The following is a 12,821-nucleotide window of genomic DNA, read 5'->3' as shown; positions in this document are numbered from 1 at the left end:
TGTCCCCTGTGAACCTCAATTCTCTCTGGTGGAACTCCAAACTTATCCGATAACTTGTTAACGAACAGAGAGGATGAGAGGAGGTTTCGAGTGGAAGGATGTGATGGGTTTCGGTGATTTGCAGGTTTTCCGGTGGGGTGACGGAAGTCGAGTGGTGGTGGGTTTCGGCGAAGAGAGGTGAGGGGTGAGCGAAGGTGCTCGGTTTAAATAGGAATCGGGAGGTGGTCGGATTATGGTATGGATCAGTTAAAAAGGTAACCGGATGGAGATTGGCAATCAATCTAACGATTGATTGTCGGAATTTACGGTCGGACTGAAGAAGGGTTGACCGGATTAATGATAGAAAACGTGTGGTCAGTTGGCGGTTATTTGAATTTGGTTTGAATTCCAATTAACGTATAAAAGGAATTAAATCTTGTAATCTAACAGCTCCTGCCTGGAGGAAAAACTGGCTAAGACACTTCGGTTTCAAACGCATGGTCACGGGTTCGATCCTCACTTATACCGGTTCCAGGGGGTTTCAACCCCATTTTGCTGTTTTTTTGATACTTAACTGGGCTAACTGAGTTTCTTAACTCAGTTAGCTGGTTCCTTTGATAATTACTAACCAGGTTAGAATTAACCGGGTTATGTTCAAAGTTACAAGGAATTTACTAACCTAGTTAGCTTAAACTAACTAAAATTCAATAAAATTCTTTTTTTTAATTATTAATTTATTTATTTAAAATACTAATAAAATAGTATAAAATCATTTTAACCCAAATTTTGATATTTTTTTTTACTGAATTAACGTACGAATTCTCAATTTTCGTACGGTTTAGGGTAATCTCTTGGCAACGATGAATTTAAGAGCTGAGATTTAGATGGAATTTCACTGTTTTCACGTGCTTAACATAGTTTCAACGTGTTTCAACGTGTAATAACATAACATAGCATATAAACACAAATATGAATAAAATCATGCATTTCCATTATGATTTCAAGTCTCGAGTACAATTTGGGAATAGAATCCAATACGACAAAGGTATAACTTACAAAAATAGAAAGTATAAGCAGATTTGCCAAAAATAGAAAGATTGAAAATGCGAGATGTTACAGTCTCCCCTACTTTAGGAGATTTCGTCCTCGAAATCTAAGAGGAAACTTTTGAAAAGATTATATCTAAAGGTTTATAAAATGAGACTTTGATCATAAGGTTTTTATTTAGGAAAATTGGTTTCATGAATGCATCACATAGCACATTGTCTTTCACATTGTTGTTCACATAGAATAAAATGAATGAAATGTCATAGATTTTCACATAGTGCAATATGTATAATGAAAGCATAATAAATTTAATTTGTTCACGAGAGGGTATCATTATTTATTTTAGGTTACGACAATAGTGTGAAATGTGTCTCCTAGTTAGAAATGAAGATAACGCTCAATGTAAAATCACATAGAAATTTAAATAACATAAAAGAGACTTAACATAAAACATGGATTGTCACGGAACGTAACATATGACACTTCCAAAGTGAATCGAAGACCTTCTCGAATTAAGGAAACGTGCTTTGGCCTATAGGTATTAGTACTCTCATCGATGGTCCCCAGGTAGGCAACGGGTCCTTAATGGATTTATACGAATGCCAAACCTAGACAGGACGTCCCGACTACCGGTACCTAACCCTTCCAGTTACTACACATCCTTAATCGATTGGGAAATCGAAACTTTGGCGAGAGCGAAAATCGAGGAGTGGGACTAGTTAACAAGATGCGAGTATCACCTCTAACTTGATAACATCGTACCCTAATGTGGTTGGTACTTATCCTAAGATAAGGGTCCACTAGAATATGAAATGGAAAACTCCCTTCAAGGTTTGGATATCACTCCTAACTTGAGGGTAGATTTCGTGCAAAAATCAAAGTATAGCTGAGTGAAAATCATCACCAAGTGTGGGAATCACCCCTATCTTGATAAGTCACTTCGATTGTGTTGTAAGAATGTCTTCCAAGTGTGTATTGTGTTAGCCTTAGGAAAGACATGTATATTAAGAGTCCAAAAGAAAGTAGAGGGAAGCAAAAGAGATAGAAAGGAAGTTGTTTTAAGCAACACATAGTGAGAAGGCTCTTAAACTATAGACTAGGCAAGGCATTCCTAATTCCCTATAGTTATGGCTCTGATACCAATCTGGTATCAGAGTACTCCTACTATAGACTAGGGAAAACAAAGGCAATCCTACCTAATTCCCTATAGTTATGGCTCTGATACCAATCTGTCACACCCCAACCGATGGCGGAAACATCGGGATGAGACGAACAAATTGCTCAAAACACTTCGGTTTCAAACGCATGGTCACGGGTTCGATCCTCACTTATACCGGTTCCAGGGGGTTTCAACCTCATTTTGCTATTTTTTTGATACTTAACTGGGCTAACTGAGTTTCTTAACTCAGTTAGCTGGTTCCTTTGATAATTACTAACCAGGTTAGAATTAACCGGGTTATGTTCAAAGTTACAAGGAATTTACTAACCTAGTTAGCTTAAACTAACTAAAATTCAATAAAATTCTTTTTTTTAATTATTAATTTATTTATTTAAAATACTAATAAAATAGTATAAAATCATTTTAACCCAAATTTTGATATTTTTTTTACCGAATTAACGTACGAATTCTCAATTTTCGTACGGTTTAGGGTAATCTCTTGGCAACGATGAATTTAAGAGCTGAGATTTAGATGGAATTTCACTGTTTTCACGTGCTTAACATAGTTTCAACGTGTTTCAACGTGTAATAACATAATATAGCATATAAACACAAATATGAATAAAATCATGCATTTCCATTATGATTTCAAGTCTCGAGTACAATTTGGGAATAGAATCTAATACGACAAAGGTACAACTTACAAAAATAGAAAGTACAAGCAGATTTGCCAAAAATAGAAAGATTGAAAATGCGAGATGTTACAGGTTGGTCGGTGACAACTTATATAGGGTGTGCTTGGAAATACTTTCGAAGCCTTCTATCCGTTTGTACTATGGCTAGAGCAAGCTTTTCCAAAGGAGGATACTTGATCTCTCCCAGTTCTAGAGTTTTGCTGAATAAATAAACGGGTACCTGAACTTTGTCTCGTTCGATGGTTAGAACCGCACTTATTGCTTCTTCAGCAACCGAAAGGTACACAGAGATCAATTCTCCCGTTTCTGGGGCTGCGATATCTGGGAGTGAAGCTAAGTGTTGCTTCATCTGGTTGAAGGCTTCCTCAGCTTTTTCAGTTCACTCGAAATCCTTTTTGTCAGAGCACCCCTTGAGCATTTTGAAGAAAGGCAACGATCTTTCAGCCAATTTTGAGGTTCTGCAAGCTTTCCGTTTAAGCTTTCTACCTCATTTTTGCTTCGTGGTGGCTTCGTTTCGAGAACAGCTTTGACTTTGTTTGGATTAGCCTTTATACTTTGTTTTCCCACAATATGCCCCAGGAATTTACCTTCCTCAAACCCAAACGAACATTTCTCGGGGTTGAGCTTCATATTGACCTTCCTTAGGTTCTTGAAGGCCTCTTGGATGTCATCAAGCATTTGGTATTCCGTTTTGCTTTTGATTACCAAATCGTCAACATATGCTTCCATTTTTCTACCAATTTGACTAGTGAAAGCCTTGTCAGCTAGGCGTTGGTAGGTTGCACCCGCATTTTTGAGGCCAAAAGGCATCTTTTGGTAGCAAAAGATTCCTTTGTCCGTGTGAAAGGCGGTTTTCTCTTCATCTTCTTCCTTCATTAGAATTTGATGGTAACCTGATAAGTATCGAGAAAACACTTGAAAGGGTAACCGGTGAGGGAGTCAACCTTGAGATCAATTTCTGGTAACGGGTAACAATCTTTAGGACAAGCCTTGTTCAAGTCCTTGAAGTCGATGCACATTCTCCAAGAATTATTGGGCTTTTGAATCATAACTGGGTTTGCAACCCAGGACTGATACTTTACTTCTCGGATAATTCCAGCTGATACAAGCTTTTCAACCTCTTGGCATGCAGCCAAGCTTCTTTCGGGTGCTAGACTTCGCTTCTTTTGGACAACAGGCTTGACATCGGGTGGTATTCTCAGCTCGTGTTTAGCAATGCTTCGAGAGATACCCGTCATATCTTCCGGGCACCAAGCGAAGACATCGCTATAATGTACCAGCAGCTTTTCAAGATATGAGAGAGTTTCTTGTGAAAGGCTTGGATTTACCCTTATCCTTTGTTCAGGATACTTAGGGTTTGTGATCAGGCTTTGCTTGTCTTCTTCACTTTTGGAACTTTCTCCTTCAACCATGTAAGCCTCTTGGGTAGGTTGAAGGGTTGCAATCCCTCTCTTGGTAGGGAACTTGACTGTGTCATGACCAACAAAAACAGCCATGTAAAATGCACAGTGACCCGGCCTTCCTATGATGACATCATAGTTGGAAGGTATATTCATAACCACAAAAGTGAGAGGTTGAATTCTCTTCATTTTTCCTTCACTGAAACGGACATCAAGTGTTAGTTGCCCTAAAGGCTTGAGGGGTATGTCAGCAATACCTTTTATGGAGGTTCCGGAGGGTTGAAGCTTGGAACGTTTCTCATTGCTCAAATGGTTGAAGAACTTCTCAAACATAATTTCAGTGGTTGCACCAGTGTCAATATATGCTCTACTTGTCATTAATGTGCCCACAGTTGCTTCAACTACAAGGGGGTTTGAGAGTGGGTCCTTTTCTGTTGGAGGAAAGCAGACACACTAAAGCTCCCAAGCTTCCAACTGCTTCCGTTTGTGGGGAACCTTTCCATCAAAATCCCCCATGTTAACTTCCTTGCTTTTTCCCTCGGCCATCTTGTCCTTTACCCCCTTTACTAAGTGGGCGAGCTCCCCGAACTTGACGGCCTCTTCAACCCTCTTTTTGAGTTGAAATCAATCATTATTATGGTGGCCCTTCTCTTCATGAAATTCACAAAATTGGGTGGAATTTTCATTCCTTTCGCTTTTAGGGAGAGGTCTGGGAGGTCGGAAGCTTTGTTTCACTTCCTCTGTGACAAGAATCTCTTGAAGGGTCTTGGTAAAGGGTGTGAAGTTCATGGCCTTCTCCCTGCTTGGAGGGTTCCGGCCTTCAGACCTTCGTTGCTCTGAACCCCTTTGGCGTCTGTCATAAGAATGAAAGTTACCCTTTTTTTTCTAGCCGGACTGTTGCCTCGCCAGCTAGATCCCCTTTTTCTTTGTTCTTTTATGTCTACAGCCTCCTCTCCTCTGATGTGGGCTTCGACCCTTTCGAGAGCTTCTTCTAAGGTATTTGGCAGGGACTTGTTGAAATCTCTGGTGAGTTACTTGGAGGTAATTGTATTCATAAAACCGGCTACTCTCATTTTCTCATCCGCCCTCACATACGTTAGACCTTCCTTTTTATACCTTTCTATGAACTCTCGAAAGCTCTCGTCATCCCTTTGTTTTATCTAGAAGATCACTGTAGCATCTTTAACGTACCGCCTTTGCTGAGAGAAGTTGGCCAGGAACCCCTTGCTAAGGTCATCGAAGCTTCGAACGCTTCTGGCAGGTAAATCATTGAACCAGATTCTGGCTGATCCGACAAGGGTTTGAATGAACATGAGACAGCATTCAGCATTTAACCATTTCTCAATCCTAGCACCACCAGTAAAGATATGAAGATGATTCTTAGGATCTTCGGTCCCATCATATGTTTTGATGTGGGACGGCATTTTGATCTGTGTTTGAAAATCATAATCAGCAATTTGCTAGGAGAAGCATGACAGGTTGCTTGGTTTATATGGCTTGGCCAAATCCTCTTCCACTCTTGCACCTGTGTGGTTATTGTTATTGTTGTTCCCTTGGGTGGCCAGCACTTGGTTAATAAAGTGTTGCCATGGGAAGCTTGCCATCATCTGGGCCATCATCTGAGACATGAGGTTGAAGCCTTGAAGGCTTCCAGTTGCAACTGGGCAGTTTACTCCCAAAGGAGTGCTCATAACGGCACTCCGTGCCAAGGGAAGCACATACAAAGCTTGTTCCCATGTAGTTGTTGCTGAGGGTGGAAGGCTTGTTACTGGAGATTGTAGGAGCTGGTCCAAAGTCAGCTCGTGCCCCAAGGGAGCACCGGTTGCAACTGGTTGGGAGGAAAAGAGAGGAAAAGACGTTGGATCTGACCTCGTGTACAAATATGGGTTAGGATTTGGAGGAGGATTGCTAGGACCAGCCTCATTCCTAGACACAGCTGGTTGTGAGCTTGCAAAAGGAAGAGAGGGAGGTCCATGAGATAGTGATGGTTCTGGCTCGTCATAATCCAGACGGATCCTCACTCCCTTGTCTCGTTCCTTACTCACGTATTGGTTAAGAAGAGACCTTAACTCAAGAAAGTTATTAGCAACCCCTTTGGGAGTAAGGTCAACACGTGAGGGGGTGTTAGAGGCACGAACGTTGGGAGATGGTACTCCGGAACGAGATGGTGTCGGCGTTTGGAAAGTGAGAAACTCGCGGTATGTTGCTACAATTGGAGTGCTTCACGATGTTGAGATGAAGGTTGGTATAACCACAGGAGTTTGGCTAGTGTTTGGGGTAGAGGTACGAGGGATTTGGTTTACCTCTCCCGGAGACTCACCTTCCGACATGCTGACCTTTGGGCAGAAATGGAGCTACACTACTAGGTCTTTTGAAGAAAATTAGTGGCGTAGCCCCACGGTGGGCGCCAACTTGTTGATGCAACAAATACTAGACCGATGGTAGTAGCTGGGCTGGTTAGGCAAAAGGGTTGGAGGGTTCAGGTTTGCCTAACGCAGGTCGTGGGGTCCCCCCACGTTTGCAAGACGTGGAGAGAGGTTCACTAGTTAGATTTTGTTGTTTGCTCGAGATCCTCCACTGAAAGGTGTTCAACTTCGGATGTAAGAGCAATGGAAATGTGTGTGTTGAATGTAAAGAAGAGAAACTTGCATGGAACAAGTACTCGAGAGTAAAGACCAGAGATCCCAATGGAATCAGAGCTGATCGGAATGTCCCTGAGCACTAAATGAAGTGTCATTATATAGGGAAGGACATCGCCCAATGAAGCAACCATTGACTAGTGAAACATGCTTGCAGTGGGGGGCTTACCCATTTAGGGGTTGAAGCGTTTGGACCTGCGGGTAAAAGACTACACTCTGTGCACATGTCTTCTTATACGGCTGTGAGAGGCTTAGCAAGCAATCAGTGAAGTGATGTTTTATTGTTCACATCCTTTTTGCTGCTCACCCGAGTTCGCGGGATTTGAACCTTTTAACCCCTTTAACTTTTTAAACGTTCATGTGTTTAAGTTATTTTATTTAGTCTTGGACTACCCGTCATCATGTGATTTGAAATGATTTTATGTATTTCAGTTTTAACTTATTAATCAACAAAAGTTTTCTATTATTTAGCAGTTTTTTATTAACTTGAAATGCATACATGTTACGTAATCTAGAAAATATCAACAAGTTATTTATGCAACCACTTATCCTACTATTTTAACGAACTTGTATAATACGTGTCAAAGATTATGTAAAACTGTATTTTTTTAAACTAATTTTTTCAGTTGATTTGTATTGTGATGTGAATACACATATAACGAAATCACTCTAGCTATAGTTTATAATTATGTGATAGAGGCTCTTATCTATTGGAGAAAAAATCACGATTCAACTTCTAGTATGAATGCAATTTAATATTTGTTGATATATAGTTTAGAAATAGGAGTAATCCATTAAATAAACTAAAGAGAAATTTTATTACTTTCAAATAATGAATGAATTACTTTTTGTGACCCTTCAAAGAAAAAAGATTGTAATTGAAATATTTTGACTTAATTGAAACATTTGAATGGCTAAGTGTTGAACCAGTAAAGTCTGAACCATTAAGTGCTGAACTACTAAGAGGTCTGAACCATTAAGAGCCTGTATAATGCTTAATCGTTCAGAAGCAAATATCTGACCAATTCAGATTAGAGGTCTTAACCATTCAGACTTTATATAAATCTTAACCATTCAGAGGCAAATGTCTGAATCATTCAGACATCTACTCGTGAAACAAACAATCTGAATCATTAAGTGCAGAAACAGTAAGAGTCTTGAACCATTAAAAGTCTCATTAATTGATAAATAAATAGCCCCCTTTTTTTTTTGAAATGTAAACTTCATTAACGAACCACCACCCCTAAAACCGGGGGGCACCAAAAACACGACAAAATCACATAATTACAAATTTACACCAGTTCTCCCAAGATAATTTCTTAAATTTCGTCCTATTCTTAACCCAAAGAAACCCCAACGCCTTAACCTCACTAATAACCTTCTCTATTTTAACCGGCACATTCCTAAATCGAGCTTCGTTTCTAACCTTCCAAAGACTCCAACAAGCTATGATCAAGACACCTTGAAAAATGAGTTTTTCCGGCTCCTTAAGGCCACACGTAACATAAGATTCCAACAAATCTTGAACGGAGAATGCAAAGATTTGCGGAACACGGCACCATTTACTAACAAAATTCCACAAAACATTGGCTGTAAAGCAACCAGTAAATAGGTGACATACCTCATCTTCTCCTTCGTTGCAGAAACCACACAACGAGTTCTAAATATTAATATTCCTTCTCCGCAAAGCTTCGACCGTAGGAATCCTGTTAATGACCGCTCGCCAAGCAAAAATGTTACACTTGGCTGGAACCCACTTGCACCACTTAAAGTTTGAATCGGTACTCAAACCCCTGCCTTTGATAATCGTTTTCTTTACAGCAGCCACACTGAAGACATCCTTACCTTCTCCAATCCAAATCCATCTATCCGATCTGTCCGACATCGAAACCGACTCCAATAAGCTGATCAGCTGATGCAAATCCTCCGTTTCTGAACCTTGGATCGGAGATCTCTTCCACTGCCAACAGAAATTAACCTGATCCGAGCCGGTAGACAATCTCTCGCTAAGCCTGCATTTTTTGACTGCTTCAATCTGGAAAAGACTCGGGAACAAATCTTTTAATGGCTCGATAGCAACCCAAGGGTCAAGCCAAAAAGAAATAGAGTCACCCCTACCTGGAACCCCTTTAAAGAAACTTCTCAATGGTAAATCACCCACTTTCGATCTAGTAATCCACTTCACCGTTTTGCTCCATGTACTTCCCCAATTTTTTTTAGATGGTATAAAATCCCAACTTCGGATCCCACAATGAATTGCTGAGATCACTTTCCTCCACAAGCTCTTTTCCTCCATCTTATACCTCCAGCACCATTTCGAGAGGAGCGCCAAATTGGTATCTTTAAGCTTACTTAAACCAAGGCCACCACACTCTTTTGGGATTGACACATTATCCCATGCTACCCAGTGGATTTTCTTCTCTTCATTAGAGCTCCCCCATAGAAACCGTCTTATCATACTTTCTAATTCGTTAATCACTTTACAAGGCGCCTTATATAACGAAAAAAATAAGAGGGTAGGCTTTCAAGCACAGACTTAATGAGTACTAACCTTCCCCCAATGGATAAAGAGTTCGCCTTCCACCTCGATAGTCTAGCTTGAAAAACATCATACACTGGCTTCCAGTTATTGACATTACTCATATTCGCTCCAACCATGATCCCCAAGTAACGAAACGGAAGAAAATCCGCTTTGCACCCTACACTAGCCGCCTTAACCTCCACATCCCCTCCATCCACCCCCAAACCATAAAGGTTAGATTTAGACAGATTAATTCTCAAACCGGAACACATATGAAAGACACGAAGAATTCTAACAACATTCAAGACATTCTCCGAACACCACTCCCCCAAAATGATAGCGTCATCGGCAAACAGGAGATGAGAAATAACAGGACCATCATTCGGAGTAGCCAAGCCTCTCAGAATACCTTCATCCTTGGCCTTGTCAAGCAATAACGTAAGAGCTTCCATAACTATCAGAAAAATAAATGGGGAAATCGGGTCACCTTGGCGCACTCCTTTTTCGCACTTGAACTCGAAAGTGGGAGAACCGTTAACTAAAACCGAAGACCTAGCAGATTTTAGAATCCCCCAAATCCATCGACACCACAGCTCCGGAAAGCCCATTTGTTTCATAATATCCACAACAAAGGACCAATTGACGTTATCATACGCCTTTTCAAAGTCAATCTTAAGCAAGAAAGCTTGTCTCTTCCTCTTCTTACACCAAGTAATCAGTTCATTCACAATAAGCGGTCCATCGAGAATAAATTTATCCTTCAAGAACGCCGATTGAGAATCTGAAATCACATTAGAAATCACCAGCTTTAACCGGTTGGCAAGGACTATGGATATGACTTTACTAATAATTCCAACCAGGTTTATTGGCCTATAATTGTTGAGCTCCACCGGGTCTTTAACTTTAGGAATAAGGGTAATGAAGGATGAACCGCAACCCACGTTAATTCTGCCATCTTCGTAAAAAAAAATCCATCAAATTCTTAAAATCATGCTCAAAAATATCCCAATACTTTTTAATAAATTTCATAGTAAAACCATCAGGACCAGGGGCCCGGTCATCTCCACAACTAAAGACCGCTAACTTAATTTCCTCCCTAGAGAACCTTTCTATCAGAAGCTCCTTCTTCGAATTTGACAAAGTTTTAATGCCACTGCAAGAGATAAACGGTCTAATATCACAATCTTCAACAAATTTTCTCTTAAAAAACAACATAACCTCCTTCTTGACCTTAGACGGTTTCGTCACCCAGTTGCCGTTAATACTTAACCCCGGAATAGAATTCGCGGCTTTTCTTTTGTTAATAACACCATGAAAATACTTCGAGTTTTCATCTCCATCAATAGCCCATTTGATTCTAGCTCTTTGCCTAAGATCTTCCCCTTTGCTATAGCTCAACTCCTTGAGAAGTTTGTTGATTTCTTCATAAATCCACTCTTCTTCCTCCGACAAGCTCCTACTTTCCATGACTTCTTCTAATCTTTCAAGCTCCTCCCTCACCCTTTTTTCTTCCTCTCCTTCTTTCTTAACCATCTCATCCCTCCATGACTTTATTTTCGACCGAATGAAAGCGAATTTCTTGTTTAAAAATAAATCCGGGTCCCCCTCAAAGCTAAAACTGGCCGCCGCTAACCTCACAACCTCGTCAAACCCATCTTTTTTTAGCCAAGAATTAAAAAGCCTAAACGGTTTATGACCATAATTCAAGGCACTTAACGAAAGCAATAACGGTCTATGATCTGAGTGTAGGTTATGCAAAGCTCTAACAGACGCCTCCGGCCACTTATTAAAAAGATTGGATGACACCAAAAACCTATCAATCTTGCTAAGCTTTCTACCATTAGCTCTAACGCAAGTGAACTGATTCCCCACCATATTGTACTCCATAAGATCCATGTGATGAATGAAACTATTAAAATTACTCGCACACGCCGGTTTGAAAACACTATTCCTTCTTTCTTCCTTAAACCTAACCGCGTTGAAATCACCCGCAGCCAGCCACAATCCCTCCTCTACCGCCATCTCCGCAGAGATGTCATTCCAAAGCTCCTGTTTCGCCCTTGTACTTTGAGGAGCATAAACATTCACCACACACAAAGATTCATTATGCCCCTTTAACCTGCCTTTAACGACAATGAAATTCCTTTTTTTTACAGATCCACAGAACTCAAAACTCCCAGAGTCCCACATGCAAAGTAAACCACCCGACTGCCTGACAGAACCTACATAATCTGACCCAAAATCCCTATTCCCCCATAATTTAGATAAATCAAAATTAGCCATATCACTCATCTTCGTCTCTTGCAAGCAAAGAAACCCGAAATTAAAAGATTTTCTTAAAGAACTGATCCACGAAATTTTCTCTCCACCTCCCAGTCCCCTGATGTTTAAAGACAAAAAAATCATTGACAATCCCCATTAATTCCTCTGCCAAAAACTGCCTCTCTAACCAATTGATCATGATTCTCAAAAACCACCCCTAATTTTCTCCCAACCTGGACAGTAGCGAATAATTCAGAATTGTCATTACCTGGCTCGAAAATACCCCTGGAAACACAAGTTTCTTCTGGTGACGTTCCTCCCCCCACAGTATCTTGTTGACTCGAGTTAACCGCAGAACTCGAAGAGGAAGCTTTCTGGTTCAGATCGATATCCACAATGTTTGGTGAATGGTTATTACTTTGAACATTGTTGCGAGCTTCTGATAAAGTTTTCCAGTTCTCAATAAATCTATCCAAATCGAAAGGGTCGCTAGAAGACGCTCTGGGCCGTTTATTAGGCCTCTCCTCCTCAGCCCCTTAATAATCTTTATAGATATAAAGGGTCAACAAAATAATATTCCATTCGTTAATAATCAAGTGTATAATTTGTATCTGAATATTTAACGATGTAAGTTGAAAGGTCATCTAATTTGTATCTAAACATGTGTACATTATAAAATATTATCTTTGAATATTTTATGGTGTTGTGAATCGGCTTTTATCGCTTTATGAACAAAAGTATCGTTTGACGTAAGTCAATTCTTCATGTTGTACTTTATTTATTTTTTGGTTCTATAAAAGTAATAATCTTAATAATAAATTATTAAAGGGATGAAGTTTATTTTGGCTAGAAAAAATAGAAATAATATAATTATGACATGTGGCAAAATTTAAAATAAAAAGGAAGGATATTTTAGTCAATTTTATCTAATCTTCTTTCTTCTTCTTTCCCAGTAACTTCAAAACTCACCATCTTCAACCTTTTCTTCACTTTCTATCTCAATAGTCACTACATTATAGTGTGAGTTTCGTCACCAGTCAATGATTCAAACACCCAATCAACGTGTTCTTCAATTTTTTTGAAGAAACACTGTTTAATTTCATATAATATCTCATTTTT

The 12,821-nt window shown here is 39.8% G+C and overlaps 1 protein-coding gene across 1 annotated transcript; it reads right to left on the bottom strand.

The window, feature by feature from the left end:
• Window positions 1-5,740: 5,740 nt before the first annotated feature.
• LOC110892858 lies at window positions 5,741-11,732 on the bottom strand. Its single transcript, XM_022139998.1, has 5 exons — window positions 10,478-11,732; window positions 9,471-10,395; window positions 8,660-9,351; window positions 8,216-8,509; window positions 5,741-6,486 (listed from the first exon to the last, which is right to left on the bottom strand). The coding sequence occupies exons 1-5, from the start codon at window positions 11,730-11,732 to the stop codon at window positions 5,741-5,743; spliced, it is 3,912 nt and encodes a 1,303-aa protein (XP_021995690.1).
• Between the last annotated feature and the right edge of the window lie 1,089 nt (window positions 11,733-12,821).

The sequence above is a fragment of the Helianthus annuus genome, chromosome 12 (assembly GCF_002127325.2).
Source record: "Helianthus annuus cultivar XRQ/B chromosome 12, HanXRQr2.0-SUNRISE, whole genome shotgun sequence".
Taxonomy (NCBI): domain Eukaryota; kingdom Viridiplantae; phylum Streptophyta; class Magnoliopsida; order Asterales; family Asteraceae; genus Helianthus; species Helianthus annuus.
This window is presented reverse-complemented; position numbering and strand designations above follow the sequence as displayed.

Coding starts and splice junctions, on each gene's coding strand:
- LOC110892858 (XM_022139998.1), bottom strand. CDS start 11,732: ATGAGTGATATGGCTAATTTTGATTTATCTAAATTATGGGGGAATAGG. Junction 8,510..8,659: donor CAAGTGGGTTCCAGCCAAGT/GTAACATTTTTG, acceptor GTTGCTTTACAG/CCAATGTTTTGTGGAATTTT. Junction 6,487..8,215: donor ATTATCTTGGGAGAACTGGT/GTAAATTTGTAA, acceptor CTCCAATTGTAG/CAACATACCGCGAGTTTCTC.